The sequence below is a fragment of the Crinia signifera genome, chromosome 4 (assembly GCF_055691185.1).
Source record: "Crinia signifera chromosome 4, ASM5569118v1, whole genome shotgun sequence".
Taxonomy (NCBI): Eukaryota; Metazoa; Chordata; class Amphibia; order Anura; family Myobatrachidae; genus Crinia; species Crinia signifera.
Window position 1 is genome coordinate 16750074 of NC_139220.1, and position 22210 is coordinate 16772283.

Sequence of the window (22210 nt, forward strand, 5' to 3'; positions counted from 1 at the left end):
TATCAAATTGTGAATAGAATCAATGAAAACTGAATTTCCAACAAGACCGATAGAAGTATTGACATAAGAGGAACCAGTCCGTTCCCTTGGGTCATTTTTTTTATTTTTATTTCAGCCTCTCCCCCTTGGGGGGGACACAGATTTAACTTTTAGCAGGTCAGAGAGAAACCCAAATTGTGTATTGTCTACTGCTTCACAGATCTCATGTATGTATGCATGTATACAGTATATAATACATACATACATACATACATACATACATACATACATACATACATCACAATCCTTATTTAACCCTTTGAGTGTCAATTTGACTCTGAGCGATCCTAAAATGCCAGCATCACTCAGTGACTGTTCTTTTAGCATAAATAAATACAAATAAAAGGCAAGTCAATTCTTTGACGTTTAGTTAAAAAGTGCACCCCCCCCCCCCAAAAAAAAACGACAATGGATATTTTGAGGCTCTCTGACCGCAACGCTGGCACTCAAAGGGTTAATAGAAAGGAAAAAAAAAGTTTGCTTGTCAATCTTCCACACCTATTTTGACAAATTCCGTTGGCGCTCAGAATGGTTAATAATTATGCATCGCAACCTTTTTTTTACTTAAGGCACCTTTTTTTAATGTTTTTTTTTTTTCTTACAAGCGTTATAAAGGATTAATTGTTCCCGTCGATTGATAAAAAAAAAAAAAAAAAACAACAACCAAAAACTAGATATTGTCCTCCTAATTGCCTGCAGACCGGACGAATCTCGCCAAACACATTACAATTTCCTTCAATCGTTTAATGATATTTTTCTTTCACAGGCCCTCCGTTCAGCCATGACAAAACCCCTTTATGTCACCTGTGCCCGCGTCCCGCCATCTGCTTCCTATCACTCGCATTAGCTATATACCCTGCAAAACAAATCCATACAGGGACTGTTAACTATTAGAGGTTTGGTCGGCACTGATTAAAGTAATCCGTGTGGTAATTTTTTTTTTTTTTTTTTGTTTTAGTGCAGCGATGGTATATTGTTACTTATGTTTTTTACCTCCATTTTTTTTTTTTTTTGGGTGATTAATGATTTTTTTTTATTTATTTTTTTATTTTGTCCCTTCATGACAGAGAGTGATGAGTGTGCAGAGGGGACCGACGACTGTCACATCGACGCCATCTGTCAGAACACGCCAAAATCTTACAAATGTATCTGCAAGCCGGGTTACAAGGGCGAGGGAAAACAATGCGAAGGTAGGAAGAGGTGTCGGATAACTCATCCTATTTGTTTGCACTGCGGAATCTTCGTAAATAGCTGAATTCCTGAAACGATTAAAGCCGATTTACAGCTGCTTGCCCTGCAGGATTGCTGTTTATTGGCTGGGAGCCCCTGCTGTGTCTGTTAATTGTCCTGAAGTACAGACCGTTCTCGCAGGCCCTGCTCATTGATACTTGCTGACCGCTGCCTGTGTGTGTATATGTGCGCCTCTGTCCACTCAACAATATATATGTATAATGATGCTCAACTTGCCTTAGATTTTTAAAGCCGTTTTGTATTCCTGTAGCATTGTGCCCTGAGCTGTCCCCGCGGCTGAAAAGACAATGATTTGTCACCGTGTAAACTGTGTTCTATTGCCAACGCCATTTGTGCCTTCTCTGTCTCTCTGTAGTACGTAGAAATTCATGACATTGTATGGTGTAAAAGTTTTATAGGACTGCAGATAGAGTGGGGCTTATTGCAGCGATCTGCGCACCATGGCTAAGCTTGCGGTGACAGCGCTCGGACACAGGGCCTGTTTCAGTTTTGTTAGCAAAGGATAAAAAAGCACACGACTGGGCACTGCAGGTAGGGCAGATGTGACATGTGCAGAGTTAGATTTGGGGGGAGTTGTTTTTTTTTTCTTTCTGTGCGGGGTAAATACCGGCTGCTTTATTTTCTCACTGCAATTTAGACCTCAGTTTGTACACACCCCTCCCAAATCGAACTCTCTTTGCACATGTTCCATCTGCCCCACCTGCAGTGCAGCATGGTTTTTGACCAGCTAGGTGGCTTTGTCTGCATTGCGCATCTAAATGCTTAAACACAGGAAGTCTGGTGTGCATTGGAGGAATCCCCCCCCCCCCCTTCTCTCTCACCTTTTCCAGCATGCCCATGTTCTAAGTCCTTATGTCAGATATCTGCGTTCATATAGGTACCTTTTTCTTTTTTTTTTTTCTTCTTAAAACAAAGAGGATCAATAATTTTTTTCTTCTTAAAACACTGAAACACATTCATGTTCTATAATGCAATTGTTAAAATAACCTCTTTTAACCTATATTACTATTTATTAGTAATTTATGTAGCTCACCCATATTCCGCAGCGCTGTACAGAGAATATTTGAACATTCACATCAGTCCCTGCCCAGTGGAGCTTACAATCTATATTCCCTACCACATGTGCACGCACACACAGGTTAGTTTGTTGGCAGCCAATTAGCCTACCAGTATATTTTTGGATTGTGGGAGGAAACCCACGCAAGCACGTGGAGAATATACAAACTCTGCACAGTTAGGGCCATGGTGGGAATCGAATCCATGACCTCAGCGCTGTGAGGCAGCAATGCTAACCATTACACCATCCGTGCTGCCTAATATTATTAAGTACATTAACTACTATCCGGCACAATGCTGGCATCTGTCGGTATCTTTACAAACATTAGAGTGTAAGTTCTTTTAACTCTCCTGTTGGGAAATTGCTAGAACGTCCCGCAGGATGCAGTTTGCTGGAGATCTTGTTGCTTTTATTGATCAATCAATAGAAGAATCATTTACAAAATGCCATCGCTATGGCGACTTGAAAGTACAGCTTAAGCCACAGTGATACAAGAAAAAGTGGACAGAGTGCCCTTCACCAGCGCTTCAATAACAATAAAAATATCAATAGATATATACTTCCCCTTTTTCTTAAATTCGAGGGGGGGGGGGGGGGGGGGGCAGGCTATCGGTAGTGGTTTTTAGCAATGCTTCTACCGGCTTGTATTGCTCCAAAAAATCCTAGGATTTTAGTGACCTCCCTCACTGGGGTAGATTTCAGATGTCTAAAGAAAATTTCCGTGTATATACAGGCATCTAATTCCTTGTGTGAGGGCTGTGATAGTCTTCTTTTCACAGGGATGATTGTCTAAATTATTCCCTTTTGTAGGGTCAAAATAGCCCCGGTGTATTCACAATCTTAAAGGGTCTTTGGGGTTTTACTCAGTTTTTAGGTTTAATGTGGATGGGGCTGTCAACCAGGTGGATTCTGTGTTGGGCCAGGTCCAATGATAGGGGTCCACAGTATCTAATGGTCCTTTGGAAACGCACGTAGGAGGCAGAACAGAGGATTTCTTTTCTGGTCTGAATGTAAAGTGAATCCGTCTGCCAATACCAAAAAAGGTATTGGCAGACGGATTCACTTTCCTGCCCCCCCCCCCCCTCGAATTTAAGAAAAAGGGGAAGTATATATCTATTGATATTTTTATTGTTATTGAAGCGCTGGTAAAGGGCACTCTGTCCACTTTTTCTTGTACTTATGCATCTGGGGTGAGGAAGAATACCCCTATAGAGTGCACATTCCAGCTGCCTCCCTTTTGCGCAGACCTTGGTCCACTCACATTTGTGTTTCCATAAGCCACAGTGATGACCTAACAATATGTATTGTAGATACCAAAATAGAGAAAGCCAGTGTTTGATGTGACGTCTGATTTTTACCATAAGTAATAAGCTGTATAATAACATAATAACAGATTGTAGGCAACAAACTTCTTTACGAACCTTCTGATCTATAAATTAATGTGGATAAAAAGGAAGAAGGGGGGCAGTCGGGGGGGCTGGGGGGGGGGCGGGGTTGTATTGCAAAGTCAGAGTGTATTTATGGAAGTCAAAAAGAATGGCGAAGTGGTTGGGTATTATCATTGGGGGGGGGGGGGGGGGGGGGGGTCTGGAAAACATCTCCTAGGAGTCTCTAACCGTTAGTAGGATACATACGGATGTCTGGTGGTAGGAATGCTGGTGTTGCAAAATAATGATGCTGGCATCCCAGAGGAAGGAGTTCTGACGGGTCAGGTAAGCATACGTACCTTCCTTCTAGCAGCCTAACCCTCCCCTCTAAAGCCTTAACCCAACCAACAAATCCCACCCACATTAACTGATCGGGGAGCCTAGGATTTTGGGAGGAGAAACCCATGCAAGGGAGAACATACAAACTCCACACGTCCCCACGGTGGGAATCCAACCCATGACTTCAGTTCTGTGCAACAGAAATGCTAACCATTACACCACCCGCACTGCTCTGGGTATAGGAACATAACGGTGTGATAAAAATGCTGTATTATGAAATGTATTGTGTTTTACATAAATACCGGTTGAGTCTCCCATATCCAAAATGCGTGGAGCCAGAAGTAATTTGGATATCCAAATTTTTTTTTCTCCATATTTTGGAATATTTGCATATTATAATGAGATGCCTTGTGGATGGGACCCCAGTCCTAAACACAGAATAACATTTTATTTTATATACACCTTATAGACACAAGGCGACATCCCGCATCAAATGGATTCGCCTGCCTGCTGTTATCCAATCAGTCAGTCAGTGTGTGACGGGGAAACTAGCATCATTGTACAGCTCCCAACTGTCACACCACAGGGTAAACATGACAGTTAGGGGCCACTTGGTGCTTTAATGCTCTCCACTTTATCTCTCTCCAATACTGCACACCCCAATGCTGGAATTGTACTTAACGGTGAGTGTTTAGAAACCGGTCATTCTACAGCCACTAATCTGCGACCAGTTATTATTTAGGACCTTATTCTAGTTCACATGCAGCGCTGCGTGTGATTTTAACGCCGCCCGCCACTTGTCCACTTGTACAGTTCAAACAAAGATAAGCAGAGTACGCAATAGATGGTCTGTAGCACGATCACGCAGGTACGTCATCCAGATCATGATATGCGGGGGGTCACCAGTGACATCAGAAACAACCAGGGAGGTCGCTAGTGAGGACATGCCACTGATTGTAGCGCGTCGCATGGGCCCACTCGGTCGGGCGTGGGATTGGCAAATGTGTATGTCCTTGCCGAATGCCTGCCGGGTCCCATCACAATAATGTTGGGCTGGCTGCACATCGTCCAGTGTGTACCCTGCCTAAGACTTAAAATTTTATATATATATATGTGTATGGAAAAAAGGTTTTTGACCCTGGTGACCTGTGTTTAGGTTTTTAACAAGAATAAAACTCTAGGTGTATATATAAAAAATATACAAACATTTATTTATTTAAGAGGGTTTAAGGGACTGTACATACAAATACGATGTATACGTATAAAAAGGAAGGGGGGAATGTATATAATAAAAAGTACAATAAGAATATTGGTACTTGTGTATTTTGGCGGCGCCCGTCGTGGGCATCGTGTGCCTTAACTTTAAGGCACAGGACGCGACGCGATGGACACGATTTCTCCATAGGCTTCAATGTTAAAATATTTTTAACATTGAACCCGATGGAGAAATCGGGTCCATCGCGTCGCGTCGTGTGCCTTAAAGTTAAGGCACACGACGCGACCGACACGATTTCTCCATAGGCTTCAATGTTAAAATATTTTTAACATTGAAATACTGTCGGTCGCGTCGGACTTGTGCCATTATAATGGCACAAGATCAAATGTAGTTGATAAAGTCCATCTAACATAGAAAACAATGGGAAATGGGCCAATATGGCCCATTTCTCATTGTATATGGCCCCGTCATGTCCAAATATAAATGCCCCCCATTGTCAGCGGCACCCCAGTATTGACGCCAACCCGAAGCGTGGCGAGCGTAGCGAGCCCGCGAGGGGCGGCGGTACGCGTCCTACGACCTTTTCATACCCCTACTATCCACGTCGGCGTGGAGTTGAGAATAGAATAGTGTGGCGAGCCACCGAGCCCGAAGCGTGGCGAGCGGACGCGGATACCTTCACAGGTATCCGCGTCCCCACGCGGGCTTCACAGGTGTCCGCGTCCCCTCGCGGGGCTCGCCACGCTTCGGGCTCGGTGGCTCGAAAAGGTCGGAGGACGCGCACCGCCGCTCACTGGGGGGGGCAGTACTGGGGTGCCGCTCACAATGGGGGGGCAGTTATATTTGGACATGACGGGGACATATACAATGAAAAATGGGCCATATTGGCCCATTTCCCATTTTATTCCATGTAAAATGGACTTTATCAAGTCCATCTTATCTTGTGCCATTATAACCGACACGATTTCAATTTTAAAATATTTTAACATTGAAGCCTATGGAGAAATCGCGTCCATCGCGTCGTGTGCCATGTTAATGCACACGACGCGACGCGATGGACGCGATGGACCCGATTTTTCACACACGATGGACGCGATCCTCATCGTGGGCGCCGCCAAAATACACAAGTACCAGAATATTTTTAAAAATACAATAATAAAAAAAAGGATATATGTTACTTAGTACAAAAAAGAGAAAAAATAAGAACGCTTAGCTTTTTGGTAGAAAGTGAGATGGATTCAGAAGCTGCCCAACATGTTTCGTCACAATTGACTTCCTGTTGTGGAGTTATGCCGTAAGCGCCTTCCCTCTGAACTCTAAATTTGGAGGGTTCTCACACTGCTGAACCTATACAAGATTTATTGCTTCAGACTGAACTTACCAATCCACCAGAGATACCACTACAATCCTTTATGTACTTGAAATAATATTATGTGTACATTGTTACACCTTTATAGGTGTTTTTTTATGTGATATTTTATTCATTTTATAAATTAAATGATGTATGTGAATTAACGTCATTTCACTATATATATATATATATATATATATATATATATATATATATATATATATATTATGGATTTGTGTTGGTGTTTTGCGCCATGTGACACAGAAAGACAGGTGCACAGTATGTGATCAGTCGAGGTGATTGGCTGTTGAATGTTATCATGCAGAGTGTGTTCTGCTGGGTGTATGCTATACGGTTATATGGGCAATAAGCCTAATACCGGCGGATCACCCCAGTAATTATACAGTATACCCACAAGACCAGGTGCTGGGCTTTCCCATGGGGAGGCACACAGAGCGATGCCTCCTCAGGATGGGCGGTTGATGTAACATGACCTCAGCGCCCGCCCCCTGTTCAGCCATCTCCAGATGAGACAGACTTTTATCTGCGAGCGGGTGGTCAGCCACATCCATTTGCATTCCAGGATGGGCAATTGTGCGGCGGCGCTTCAGCGCTCAGTAAGCAGCGACTTTCACTGCTTACCAATCCAGCCTGAATCACCGCCTACGTATGCCCAGCATAAGGGACGCAGCACCTTTATCACCACGGTGTAACATCCTTCTGTGTTTAATGAAAATATTGTTGTAAAGAAGTAATTTTGACCCGTATTTTGCCGGCTGTCCAACAGATTAAGGACCAGATGCACTAAACTCCAAAAGTGATCAAATGGAGAGTGATAAACAACCAACCAATCAGTTCCTGCCTGACATTTTTCAAACACAGCCTGTGACATGACAGGTAGGAGTTGATTGTCTGTCTGTTTATCACTCTCTATTTTATCACTTTTGGCCCACTGACTGCTATCTGGGCACAGCAGTCCCTAATTCCAACTTTCAGCAACCCATTGCAGCAGAAGGCAACGCCCTTTGAGCGGAGCATGAAATGTCCCCTCAAGGGGACTCTGTGCAATATTCTACTACCAACTCTAATCTTCCTGAAACTATTTTTCAAAAGTAGTCCAGTATAATTTATGGATTGTTACAGAATGTAACGGGGGAGGCCTCACTTGTCTGGGAGCGACGGCAGATACCCAAGCCCCAATACAAATTAGTTGTGCACTCTGAATGAGCGACCTAGAAGCAAACGCCAACCTCTGTCTCTCTTTCGCTGTCCGCATCAAAGGTTCCCTTAAGCCCTAAAATGCTTGTGTTTGACGAGTCTGACTTCTGTTTTATAGTAGACATCACTAATATCTGTGTCAGGTTAATCCTAGCCATTTCTCCCCTACGTCTGGTTTGGCTCAGTCTAAAAATGAGATTTTGAAGAAAAAAAAATAAAAGCCGGGCTTTCGGTGGCATGGACACGTCTGAACGGGCGGCCATTCGCTCCCAATAATCTGTAGCATACAGCACGCAAGCTTTGATTGCCGTACGAATGTTTAGACTTTTTACGCACATTCCAGCAGGCATCATACCCTCTAGGTTAAGTAAATTGAACTCCGAGGGTCGCTAATGAGGTGATGTATTCCACATGGGAGAATATCGCTGAGCAATAAACACAGTCTGCACATTTGTTTGCTATGTAGTGTGGAAGAGATTTGGCCATGTGTGCGATTCACAAACCTGAGCCTATTCATTTGGACAGGCCCATTCTCGGCCCAGCTAATGCTGGGAGCATCCAATTGTCATAAACGCATTCCCATGACTTATTACGCAGTAGGAAACTGCGGCGTTACATTTCTAGTATGTGGTTATTTATATAGAGGCTTTTAGGGGACAATTCATTAATTTCTGTCCTTTTTAGAAGCCGTCGAGGTTTCTGTGAAGCTACAAGAAGAGATAAATCAGACTACGTTTTCTACAGAGATCTCAATAGGGCTACATGCCCCAGTCCCTGTTATTGTCAGTAGGGAATACTGTCTGCCCCATATGTACTAAACTCCAGATAATGGAAGTGGCTTTATGCCTATGGTGGTATGCTTGCACGAGAGGGAAGTTAGGAGTCCTCTTTTGCAGCACATGCGCACTGTCAGATTTCCCCCGTAAGACTCCTCTGATGCAGCTGATTGGTCAATGGCCATCCCTAGCTTAACACTCCCTTTCTGCACCCTAAACCTAACCTTCCCATCCTACAGCCTAACCCTAACCCTCCCATCGAACAGCCTGACCCTCCCCTTCTGCACCCTAACCTCCCCTCCCACAGCCTAACCCAGACCCTCCCATCCTGCAGCCTAACCCAAACCCTGATTTCTTGAATTTCAGAAAAGCTTCTAATAAATAAAAAATGTAAAACTATCGCAAGATTTTCAGTAAATTCAGTGTTCAAGATGGATCACACATGCATAATCTGTCTCCAACATGTTATTGTTACATTTACAATTGGCTCCTAACTGCCATGTTACAGGCTGTGTTAGAACAATGCCAGTTATGGGCTGGTTGGTACTTTTAGCTCTCTTTATTTTATCAGTCTCCAAGGTAACAGTACATCTGCCCCTTTGTATCACCACAACACCGGGCCGAAATAAGGTCTGTGGGGGCCCTGGACATAAAACTTGTGGGGGCCACTATCAATAAAAGTGATTATAATGGAGCTTATATAAATAAAGTATAATTTTGTCGACCCTATGACCCATAGTCCATTCAGCATAGAGGGAACCTATGTGGTCTCATTCTGTGGTGGAAATAACTTATGTTGCAGACGTCTTGACTGCCCCCCGGTAGATTTGTATATTTTCTGCACTGAAAATGGACAGTAAAGAAGATGTGTAGATGGGGGATGTGTCTGCTTGTCTGTCTGAAGATGTATGGATGCGTCACCCAGACTGGGGCGATAACAAGATCCTGTCTGAGTTATTCCTAAACGGTTACTGGCATAGAAGTCTAGCAAACCACAATGCCGACCTCTGAGACTTCCTTCTAAGTCGTCAGTACCACCAGAGGTAGATGTAGAGCGATTTGTGATGTCACCGGCTAAGGTACGGCTGGTTACGCCACTTCAAATCTACAGTAGCTGCTTAAAAACTAAATCCTGCAACTGCCTGTAACTGTCGGCGATTACATTCACCTCTAACAGTTCTCAGATAGGTAAGTGTCACAAACCAGTGCAGGAAATCCCTGACAAGGAAATGTTACCAAAGTTAGCAAGTCCGCTGGAGAGTTCATGGCAACCTAAATAGCAAAGAAAACTTTTATTCACTGTACCTGTATTAGTCTATCTCTGCATCCCTGTTTAAGGGTTGGATACGGAATCAGAAGACCGACAGTGACAGGTATGTATCTTAATCCTCTACCCCTATCCCTTCCTATCTGCACCCAAACCATCTACACCCCTCCCCGGCAGCCTAACCCCAAACCTTCCCCCCTTAACCCTTACTCCCTTAGGACCTTATTCAAATCTGAGCTCAGTACAAATTTGTTTGGAAAATGGGCAAAACCATGTGAACTGCAGGTGGGGCAGATGTGACATGTATAGAGAGAGTTAGATTTGGGAGAGTTATTTTGTTTCTGTGCAGGGTAAATACTGGCTGCATTATTTTTACACTGCAATGTAGATTTCGGTTTCACACACCCCACCCAAATTTAACTCTCTCTACACATGTTATATCTACCCCACCTGCAGTGCACGTGGTTTTACCCATTTTCCAAACAAATTTGTACTGAGCTCAGATCTGAATAAGGCCCTTAATGCCTAACACTAACACTCCCATCTTATTGTCTATCCCTAACTCGCCCTGTAGTGCCTAAACCTACCCCCCCCCCCCCCCACACACACACACACACACTGCAGCCCAACCCTTCCCGACATACTTATGGTTAGGATGCTGACCATTGGTATTGGGGAAGAAGAGGTCCTCCTCAGGAGACAGGCACATAGAACCCTTCACAGTGGGTGTACTGGCTCCTCCCCTCTACTTCCTCCTCCACAAGTCAGTTTAGAAAAATGTGCCCTTGGAGAGGCTGCACTTACATGAGAGTTTTTCTTCATTTAATTTTGTTTGTTATTTTGGGGAGCTGCTTTTGGACTAAACGTCTCCCTGCTTCGTGGGAAGCCAGGGGAGGGTTACAGTTGCTGGCCTTTCAAGGTACCGAACTGTCCCTGCTGCAGGACCACTGTCCTATGTGGGTGCTTGTCGTGGCGGGCATCGCGCTGCATCGCTTCACACCCCTGGCTTAGTCCGAAGACATCTGCGGTGAGTGTTACCCGGGGTCCCCCTTAGCGGGGTACCCTGGCTGATGTGTGGCAAGATGGCGGCGGCAACGGCGGTGTCCCTGCACGGGAACCGCACCGTCCCCTGTCCACACTGGATGCTGTACTATTAAGTTTGGCTAGTAATAGCAACAGCGCCAGTACAAAAATTGGTAAAAGCACCAGCGCCATTGTAAGGGACGGGGCTTACCCTGAGCATGGACGCCATTATACAGCAGCAGACACTCCCTCAGCTGTGCTGGCAGCTCCCAACTGGGTGGAAGAGAACTTCAGCAGAGGCAGCAAGTGAAATTGAGCTTATAAAATGCTCATTGCAGTGTTTTAGCCTTGCACATACTTGTATCTCTTATATACATTTGGCCAGATCTGTCACTCTGTGACTGTGTGTATAACGCTGGGTGGAGTCAGTGACAGTTCTGCCCAAAATCATATAGCCGCTTCCCACAGGTGCTGAATGGAGGGACTCCGTGCTGCAGCGGCTGGGAAGCTGCGGCACCGCACCCATCCCTTCTACAATGAAACCAGCAGCCCATGTCACACACACATGGTCGCTGCTAGTGCAGGCTTGGCGCGACGACATCACCTCGCCCCTGCTCCCGATACGGCCTGCCCCCTTTTCCCACAGCCTGTGGAGGAGCTGTGAATAATTGCCGCCGCACCGAGTAGAGACAAGAGACTGTGAGTGCTGGGGACCCGCCCGGCGTCTGATTGTGTCTCTCCATCCCCCTTTCCGCTGTGCCCCCGGCTGCCACTGTCATACTGTGTCCCTGTGTGTATGTATGAGAGGGGCGGCCCGCGCAATGTAATCTGGGGAGGCGGGGTTATTATGGAGTAAAATGTCGCTGTCAGTTTCCCTCCCTGGTCCTTCGCGGCAGTTTGGGGGTACCGGCGGTGTTTCACGGTTGTCTCTCACCCCCCTTCCTGTTGCTAAGGTTGGCATTTGTTTACTGTGTTATTAGGCTCCCTGCCATGGGGAGGCCCCGGTCTCTCTGTGCACCGTGTGTGTCAGGGGAGTCCGGGCCACGGTAAGAGGGCACACCACTCTTTGGCCATATGTTGGGGGCCAGTTTAAATCGAGTCTGAGTATGCTGTATGCAACTTTCTATTTACACCGGGCTCAGGTCTCTGTACCGGGCAATCTAATGCTGTGGTAATGCTAAGTAGGAATAGAATGCTGTAATACTATGAATAAACATGATGCTGCTGTCACAAAAAGCCTGGCAATGGCATCTGCCACTCCCCTACCACAGTACGGACCTCCAAAACCAGCCACACCCGCACTACCCTCGCACACGCCCCTACCACGCCTGCCACAACACCGCACATGCACCCCCCCCCAACAGCGCCCCCAGCAGCACTGCACCCACCCCTCCCCCACCCGCAGCACACTCGCACACCCCTCTCACACCACACACGCCCACCCTGAGCCAAAGACAACTGCAGTAACCCGCACCCCCCACTTCCCCACCCCTGCACACACTTCTCCCTAACCCACGGTACCATTTCACCCCCCAACCGCACCTACTGCGCACACAGTACACCCACACGCGGATCACCCGACCTTCACCCACCCACAGTACCCCAGCAACTACCCCTCACCCATCCGCAACACCACCACACCCGCCCCATCCACAGGACCCCCTGCACCCTCCCCCCGCAACTGTAAATCCACCGCCCACACCTGCTCCTCGCTCAGCACCATCGGACACCCTCCCCCACCTTCGGCAACCCCGCACCCGCCACTCCCCCACCCGCATTACTAATGCACCCACCCACGGCACAAAACCCCCCCCCACCCCACCTTGACCTCCTCAACTCGCAGTACCCCCGTTGCCTTGCCAGCTCAGTCTATCTACAGTATGCTAGGAGATACTGACTTAGGCCCAGATGTATCAAGCTTCAAACGTGATAAAGTGGAGAGTGATAAACAGTCAGCCAATCAGCTCCTGCCTGACATGTCACAGGCTGTGTTTGAAAAATAACAGGTGAGAGCTGATTGGCTGGTTGTTTATCACTTTCCATTTTATCACTTTTTGAAGCTTGATCCTTAGAATCTATATCTAAGCAGGAGAAACACTGGGAGATTTTGGTGAACCTAAGAGATTTTGACTATCTGGTCAAAAATCACCTGCCAAAATCTCACTGTGTGTACGCCCCTTTACCGAGTCATAGGCTGGAATTTTTGCTGGCGGTTTTATATATTTGAAGTACACTTTAGCATCTGCTGTAGAACTGTGGCTTCAAAGATTCAGGTTGTCACAACCCCGTGTGGAATTCATGTTACGTGGTCAAGTTAATAGTCACAGTTGTATGGCTTAACGGGCTACTTCCATTGGACATTTATGTGATTGTATGTGTGGTAGGATGAGGTATTTGATCTTACTGGGGTGTAACGTCATTATTTATTGGATCATTTTCCTATCTGTAACGGAAACCTTTAGGAATTCCCAAAATTATATATAATATATTATCCGCTAAAAGCAGCCCCCTGCCGGCCCTCTACTGATATATTCTCAGTTATTGGCGCAACTACAGGATGTTCGTCGCAGAGCACCTGGGTAAGTAATTCGGCCATGGGGGCAAGGAGGAGAACATTCCCCGCCAATATCTACTCTTTGGGTTATCCTTTAGCTGTCACTCTTATGTGCCCCCCTCTTTCCCTTACCCTTCATTTGTTCCTTACCAATACCCTTATGTGCTCCTTCCCCTCTCCCTCTTTTGATCCTTTTTCGCCCTCTTATGCCCCCCCTCAATTGCCCCCCCGACCTTTGTGTCCAATCCGCTCTACCTTGTGTGTCCCACCTCATTATAGGTTCCCATCCCTCCTCCTTAGGTGTCCCCTCCCTCCTTATGCGTCCTTTCCCCTCCCCCTTAAGTGTCCTTTTGCCTCCTTACCTGTGGCCTCCCTTAAAAATTTCCGCCTTACCTGTACCCTCGCCACCCCCTTACCTGTCCCCTCACGTCCCCCTTACCTGTCCTGTTACTTCAAATAATCTCAAATAAAAGAGAGCGCAAATGGCACAATTTTCAGTTAAAAATTAAACCATTTATTTGGTTCATTTTTAACTGAAAATTGTGCCAGTTGCGCTCTCTTTTATTTGAGATTATTCGTATTACATTGTATTACATTGTGAAGTGATACAGAGTCACTTTGTGGGAGCTGCATCGGTCGCGTTTATTTATTTAATGATTTAATTGATTATGGTTTAAATTGTGTGCTTGATTTCTCTGTATGTGTACCGTTGTGATGTGTGTCTAAATATATCACTCGCCCCCTGCGTTACACATATTTGAGATTTACTTTTGTCCCTTTACTTACCAATCACATCCCCTCCCCTTCCCCTTACCTGTCCCTTCACGTCACCTTACCTGTTCCCTCACGTCACCTTTACCAGTCCCCTTACGTCCCCCTTACCCGTCACCTTGCAACCTCCTTACCGATCCCCTCCCCTTACCTGTCCCTTTACCTATCCCTTTACTTACCCATCCCCTCGCCACCCCCTTACCTATCCCTTTACTTACCCATTCCCTCGCCTTCCCCTTATCTGTCCCCTCACCACCTCCTTACCTTTCCCCTCACGCCCCCTTACCCATCCCCTCGCCACCCCCTTACCTGTCCCTTTACTTACCCATCCCCTCCCCTTCCCCGTCCCCTCACCACCACCTTACCGGTCCCCCTCATGTCCCCCTTACCGGTCCCCTCACCACCACCTTACCTTTACTTACCCATCCCCTCCCCTTTCCCCATCCCTGTCCCCTCCCATTAACCCATCTTAACCATTGCGGTCTCCCTCTTTCTTTGCCTTAGAAGATGGCATTCCTATACACCAGAGAACCCCGATCTGTAGAGCTTCCACATTGTATACTGTCATGTTTGACCCACACATCAGTAAGTCTATGGCACAGCGGTGGGAGGCAGAAGCCTGACCTCTCCCAATACTACTGTAAAGCCCCGGTATCTGGTCCTCTTGCCTGGACAAGATATTAGAAGGCCTCCCCCACCACACAGGCACCGTGACATGTACTGTACATTAATATTGTTCTGCAGATAAATGTGTGTACCTCTTGCATAAGCGATAAGCCTACGTCACGCACTAACCCTCGGGCGCTGTTACGGGTCAATGAACAACATAAGTATTTGGCAATGGAGCCGTATCCTCAAATCCAAAGCGAAGGTCTCAGATCTTGATCCAGTAATTAGCTTCTGCTCACTATCCTGACATCCACCTTAATTAATAATTAAACAAATGGGTTTATTCCTCTTTGAACTGCACAATTGGTGTAAGAAAGTAGAACGTGAATCGCTGCAGGGCGCGCAACCGTCCTCAGCGCTGCCTTTGATTCTCTGCGTTTTATCTGCTGCCGTCTGTCCCTTATCTTTATGCTTATTTCTAGCTAGCGTTATATTGATGTTCTAATGTTTAATGTACACATTTATATACCTAGTTCGTTGTTTATTGCATTGAGATATATATTTATGTATATGGATGATAATTATATTTGTGTTACAAATACTACGTCTTTACTTACTATATTTTTTCTTTTTATACTGTTAGAATGTTACTGAATCTCTCGCTCTCTCATTTGCATACTGCAGCAGATTTCTCCTGCAGCGGAGGCATGCGAGGGTATGTGTTCATCTTCTGTTACTGAGGGGAACCGGCGGCAGGGGGGGCGGGTGTTCAGAAAGGGCGGCGGGCGGTCACTCAGGTACTTGGTAAGCTGCAATGTTTCCTGCTTATCAAGCCAATCAGAATCAGCCTTTGTATTACATAGAAGTAGCTGCCCCAGTATTGATTTGGCCCTATTAAATACCCCATCACCGATTTGCTTATGAACGGTCATCCGTTCATGCATGCTCAGACATCAGCAGGTTCTCTCCGGCGGGCCTGTGGCCTATAGCAGTGATTTTCAACCTCTGTACCTTACGGCACACTAAATAAGATTATAAAATTGCCAAGGCCGATCATGAGATCCACACAGGGCAAAACGCATGGGAAAAAAAAACAAAAAAACCTATTGGTCCCCATATATAAAAAAAAACAATCACAATGGTCCCCACAGGCAACAAAAATGTGCATTATGCATATAGGGGTAAATGTATGAAGCTTGGAGAAGTGGGATCTATCCCCATAAATAAAGTGATGTGCAAGGTGACAATGCTCCAGCCAATCAGCTCCAATATGTAAATTGATGAAGATGAAGCCACTTTTTTTTTATCTTTAATAACTGAATACGTACAGCAATATTGGGGATATCCAGCTGCTCATTAGGACTAGGAGTCAGACGTCCCACCTTCTCCACTTGGTGATTGCCAGGTTTACCCAGATCGTGGCTCGGTGAAAAAGGGGCCCAAAAAATAACCAGAGTCCAGTGACCTGGCAATCCACTTTGATTATTCGCCGGCTGCTTGAACCCAGCAGTGCTGGCGTGGGTCGCCGGGCTGTGGCCGGTGACCCGGGAGGCAAGCAGCTGACGTCAGCCGATGCCACCTGCCAGCCCTCGTCCCGTACAGGGCGCGGCAGATCTAAGGCCAGCAGAGATTGACTTAAATACTTTGATTGCGCACGGGGAGATTCACGGTGCATGCAGCGGGCAGGCATTCGTGATTTGCAGCAATCAGTTGTGAATCAGGCCCCATGTCCCAAAACCTCGGTCGAACTCAGGATTTTAGTGGGAAGGGTGTATAAGAAGTTGACCGTTGAGTGAATGATTTCACCTGCCTTTGGAAATATATTAGTCTAAAATGACTTATTTCCTCGCAGATCGCCGCGGACAGGCGCTTACGTCATGTGACTAGCCCGTCCGATCACTGTTTAATCCCCCCCCCCCAGTACAGTAGGGTGGGACATATAGGGGAGAATTTACTAAGATAAGATGTGCATTCTACTTCACATGTGATGTTGCTATTGGCAACCAATCAGATCCTGTCTACTATCTTTTAAAGGGTGCTAAATAAATAAGTAGATTCTGATTGGTCGACAATAGCAAAATCACAGTTGAAGTAGAATACACATCTTAGTAAATTTCCCCCATAGTTTGGTCCTATAAACCCTCCGCTCTTATTTCTCCGCACTTATATTCAGCAGTTACAATATAATTGTAAAGTTAATTAGCTGTGTCTATTGCATTTTTTTTTTTTTTAATTTTGCACATTTAAATATTATAAAATTGTGCCTATGAGCAAAAGCGGGAAACATTCGGCAAAGATGATAAAATCGTTAGTAATTCCTCCGGTCTGGTTACACTTTAACTTGCAAAAACAGTAACCTTTTCAGAACTGGCACAATAGCAGATTATTGGGGGAGGGAAGGGTCTAATGTTGTTTCTGCGGTTCAATCAGGGGGAGAAAAGCAGAGTATTCAGGAGTCTACTTACATGCGGAGAGCTGCAAGTCAAATAATTGGATATATCTGTGCAGGAATATCCCCCGAAAACAAATTATCGCGGGGACCGGTGCCTACAAAAACACCAGCCCTTTGTAGAATAATCATTTCTCGTTTTTCTTTGCGAATTCAAATACTTAAAAATCTGTTATTTGGCCGGGACCTTGGATATTGTGTAACCAAAATTGCAGGGGCTGCTTCTCCGGATATATAACACCCTGGATGTTCAGGATAAGCGCAAGACCTCAAACGGTCGATAAGTCTGGATATATAACTCGGCTGAACTGAGGCGTAAATGATTGGGCCAGACTCCGTGGTCGGAAGTTCACAGGGGTTTCGCTTGTGGTCTTCTTGCTTCTCCGTGGGCAGACCAGTCACACTTCACTGGAACCACCAGTATTGTGTAGGCCGCCAATTTCATACCAAGCACTATTTTTATTTTGGATGATGGAAAAATAAAATAAGTTTTTTTTTTTTATTTTTTTTAAATTTTTTGTATTTTATTTAATTTGTTTCCCAGAGTTAGTTAGAAAAAAAAAAAATAGTTGCACCCTGCACATTTGGAAATATGGAGCTGATTCAGATCCGCTCGTAGCGGGACGAAATTGGACCCTTCCCCAATGCTAATGGGCCAATGGCGTGGGGAGCGAAGAGCTGATACCACCGGATGTCAGCTGGCTGCCCACTTCCCTCCGAATGTGCACACAGATCTAAGGTTGCACTGAGCAACCTTAGATATACGTGCAGGTTCAACATCATTCAATGGACGGCGACCATGGAATGATGTGGCTGCAGGCTGCAAATGGATGTAAAACCAGTGGGAATGTACGCGCCTTGCAAATGATGGCCTGGCGTACCACCATTAGCAAAGTGGCATCTGGTTCACTCGCAAGGATCCAAATTCGCTTCCAAGTGAATCAACCAGAATTACCCCCCTAGCTATGGAATCCAGGAGCAGAGCATTTTAGATTTAGTGAAAGGGGTTACGTTGGGTCTTGCCACTCTATGCCTCATAACACCCGTTTAATGAGAAAATCTCGTCCTTAAGACCTGTCCATGTTGTATTTTCATACATTGTAGAATGAGGTGAAAAGGTAAATTTTTTTAACATTTTTGTAAATCTAATGTTTATGCCAGCAGCGTTAGAAAATGGTTCTAAATCTTGGCTTATATTTTTTTATTTGAAATAAAATGAACCATGCCGGTGATGGTTGGCACAGAACAAGGAATTCGAAGTTCATTCACAGTGTTACAAAACAACTCGAAAAACCAGGCCGGAGATGTTGATGTCCACGTGATTTTTTTTTTTTCTGCAAGTTATTTTCTGTCCGATGACTATTAGATAAGGTTAGAATAACGTCTTAAAGGGGCAGTACTGCTAAATGGCTGGGATAAAAAAAAAACAGCAAAACACGAAATACAAAACACAAATACTAAATCAAAAATGAATTTATCCATTGCTGGATTTTGTTTTAGCCTTTTTTATTTTCTTTTGCCTGATTTATCTTTTTAATGCTAGATGTCATTATCATTTTGGTACATCTTTTTAGTTTTCAATTAACTCCTGAGTTCTTTAAATTTAATACTCTTAGGGCCTGATTTTTTGTTGACTCTGAACCGGGCGAATTTAACCCTGTTCCGATGGTGGTGGTGGGGGGGGGGGGGTCTGTGCAATAATATGCTAATGCCACAGGAGGTATCTGGTGTAAATAGTCGCCTCTTGCCAGCTTCTCTGATCCGTCGCTGCATCCAAGTAAGCAGCATCCCATCGGCTACAGGACCACCAGCCCTATGGGTAACTCTCACCTTGCTCCAGATGTTTCCTGGAGTGTGTGACGTTGGTCGCAGATACCATCCCCTCTGTCAGTACCATGGACAGAGCAGCCTATGCCAGTCTGTATACAATGCAGGAAGCCTGAACTACTGTTCATGAAAATGCAGTTGCCTAGTGATTAGTGACGTCATGGAAACCGCATAGGTGCTATTTATGTGGGGTTTGTATGTTCTCCCCATATTTGATTTCTCCTGGTGATCTCACTTCCTTATAGAAACATAGATTTTGACGGCAGATAAGAACCACTTGGCCCATCTAGTTTACCCCTTTTTTAAACAGGTTTCCTCAAACCATATTTGATCCTTATTTTTTTGTAAGGATATCGATATGCCTTAACCTCAGATTACAGCTATAAGTTGTTTGGCTGTAGATGTGGATCCTGTGCGTGTCTGTGGTCGAGACATGACATTGTACAATCTGTTGGGACAAAAACAGTGTCCAAAGGGGTTCTGGATCAGTGCGGCGAGGTGAGTGGGAGGTGGCTTAGCGCAGGAACGGAATATTCTGCATTGTGGGAGTGTCCTGCCACTGAAAGCAATTACATACAGAGATTCTCAACCACTGTCAGAGCGGGCCAGTTGCACTAAGCTTCAAAAGTGATAAAATGGAGTATGATAAATGGCCAACCAATCAGCTCCTACCTGCCGTGTCTCAGACTTTGTTTGAAGAATGACAGGTAGGAGCTGATTGGCTCTCCATTTTATCACATTTGAAGCTTAGTGCATCTGGCCCAGGGGGTGGTACACAGACAGAGAAACTGCACCTAACCCAGGTCGGTACTTGTGTATTATCACGGCGCCCATCGCATACCATAAGGCATACGATGCAATATCGCGCGATGTTGTACAATGTCATACAATTTTAAAATTGTATGGCATACAATGCCATACAATTCGATGGGGTGCGATTAAAAATTGTATAAGCACCCTAATGGGTGCTTACAATGTTAAATGCACCCTAATGGGTGCTTACAATGTTAAATGCACCCCCACGCCACCCCCCACTTTAAACGTGAACCCAAAGCGTGGCGACCGAAGCAGTACGCGTCCTGCAACCTTTTTATACCCCCACTATCCACGTCGGCATGGAGTTGATTATATAAAGTGTGGCGAGCCACTGAGCCTGAAGCGTGGCGAGCGCACGTGCATAAATTCACAGGTATACGCGTCCGCTCGCCACGCTTCGGGCTCGGTGGCTCGCTGAGCTTGCCACACTTTATAAAATCAACTCCACGCCGACGTAGATAGTGGGGGTATGAAAAGGTCGTAGGACGCGTACCGCTGCGCTCGCCACGCTTCGGGTTCACGTTTATAGTGGGGGGTGGGATGGGGTTGCATTTAACATTGTAAGCACCCATTAGGGTGCTTATACAATTTTTAATCGAATAGGGGGCTAAAATCGCATCGCAGTGCATCAGGTGTATGGCATGCAATGCTATAAAAACATTGCGCGATCAATATCGGGGGCGCGGTGATAATACACAAGTACTTCTAGGTCTGTGACAAGTGGTATGTTCGAAGACGCACCAATAGTTCATAAATCTCCTATGATCGCAGACAGAGGGCGTCTTAGTCCTCGCACATTCATACAGACGCCAGGGAAGGGATCTGTAGCAGATTTTCCATACAGGGAATTTGCATAAAGGGGCTACCGCCCGTAAATGCAGCCACGTCTCCGTTCTCCTTACCTCTAATTATTAAAAATACTACTGACCTGGGCTGTAGGCCCCTTCTGGGGCAGGTGACGTGGCTGGTAGACGCAGGCAGACTGTAGATCAGGACTTGTTACATAAAGACGCCAGTCAGATTATCTGCTAGATAGTGTATCTAGCCAATGCTTACAGACCGTATAGGAGTCCACCTATATTCTCTATATAAGCAGGGCCATCTTAGCGTTTAGGTACACCAGGCAGTTGCCCAGGGCCCCACAATTTTAGGGGCCTTTGGGAGCAGGGGCAGGTGTGCGGCATCCTCTACCTGCAAGCAAGAGGATGAGTGGCTTTCAGCATGCTGATTGGTGGATAATTGGAACTGTCCACCAATTACAGTGAAAGCATGTGGAGAGGGGAATACGGTTGACCTGCAAGTGTTCGAAAAAGTTTGAAGGTCAAAATCTGTCCGCCATCAGCAAAGGCGTTTGATGCAGCGACGTAAAAAATCTCTGAAGATCTTAGGCCAGATGCACTAAGCTTCAAAAGTGATACAATGGAGAGCGATAAACCACCAGCCAATCGGCTCCTACCTGCCATGTCACGGACTGTGAAAAATGTCAGGTAGGAGCTGATTGGCTGGCTTTCTCACCCCTCCATTTGATCACTTTTGAAGCTTAGTGCCCCTGGCCCATAGACTGTTACATAACCATGTGGTTTGTCGTCGTTCGTTCTGAGATGTTCCGTTATTAAATCCTTTTTTTCCGAAATGTCATGTGACCCAAATGTCAAGTCATAATTACAACCAATCTAGCAATGTATGGGGAGCCCCTTGATTTTGGCGTTGCGGAATCCCCTCTCTCAGGCTGTGGTCCTTGATTACTGATTTGTCATGGTGTATGCATTCACGTGAGAGTACTGTACAAGAAGTTCCAGGTCTGACAGATATATATTATACCATCCAAACCAGGCCTAAATGTAGAACTGTGTATATGTATAGTAATAGTTCTGTGTATAGTGGACTAGCTGAGAGAAGCACTGTGGGCAGTTCAGGGGACTGTGGAAAAGCCTCAATTTGTATCAGAAATGGCACATTTTGTATATTTTTATTAGGTAAAAGTGCTCAGAAAAAGGTTCTGTACCCGCAAGTTGCTCACCTCTGGGATTTAATCTGCCATCTATGAGTAACACTTATAAAACCAGCACCGCTAGTAAACAGCGTTATTAAAAATAAAGGTCAGCAACAGGAAAGAGACTTGCAAATGTGATAAATAGAATATTGTGGTTTAAACAAACCAAAAAGGTGTACTATTTTTTTTTCAGCGTTCCCTGCTCTGGTATGGGTCATAGGCCTGGCATTAAGAAGGTTAACATTAAATAACTCGATACATGAAAAAGGTCAACATGCATGACGTCA

At 45.4% G+C, this 22210-nt stretch overlaps 1 protein-coding gene across 4 annotated transcripts in view; it reads left to right on the forward strand.

Annotated features, from left to right (window-relative positions):
* SCUBE1 (signal peptide, CUB domain and EGF like domain containing 1) overlaps nucleotides 1-22210 on the forward strand; it is a 208088-nt gene that overhangs the window by 5569 nt on the left and 180309 nt on the right. For all 4 annotated transcript variants that reach the window (XM_083181247.1, XM_083181248.1, XM_083181249.1 and 1 more), the window contains exon 2: nucleotides 1107-1229. In XM_083181247.1, coding sequence (XP_083037373.1) covers nucleotides 1107-1229 — 123 coding nt within the window. The remainder of the gene's footprint in view (nucleotides 1-1106; nucleotides 1230-22210) is intronic.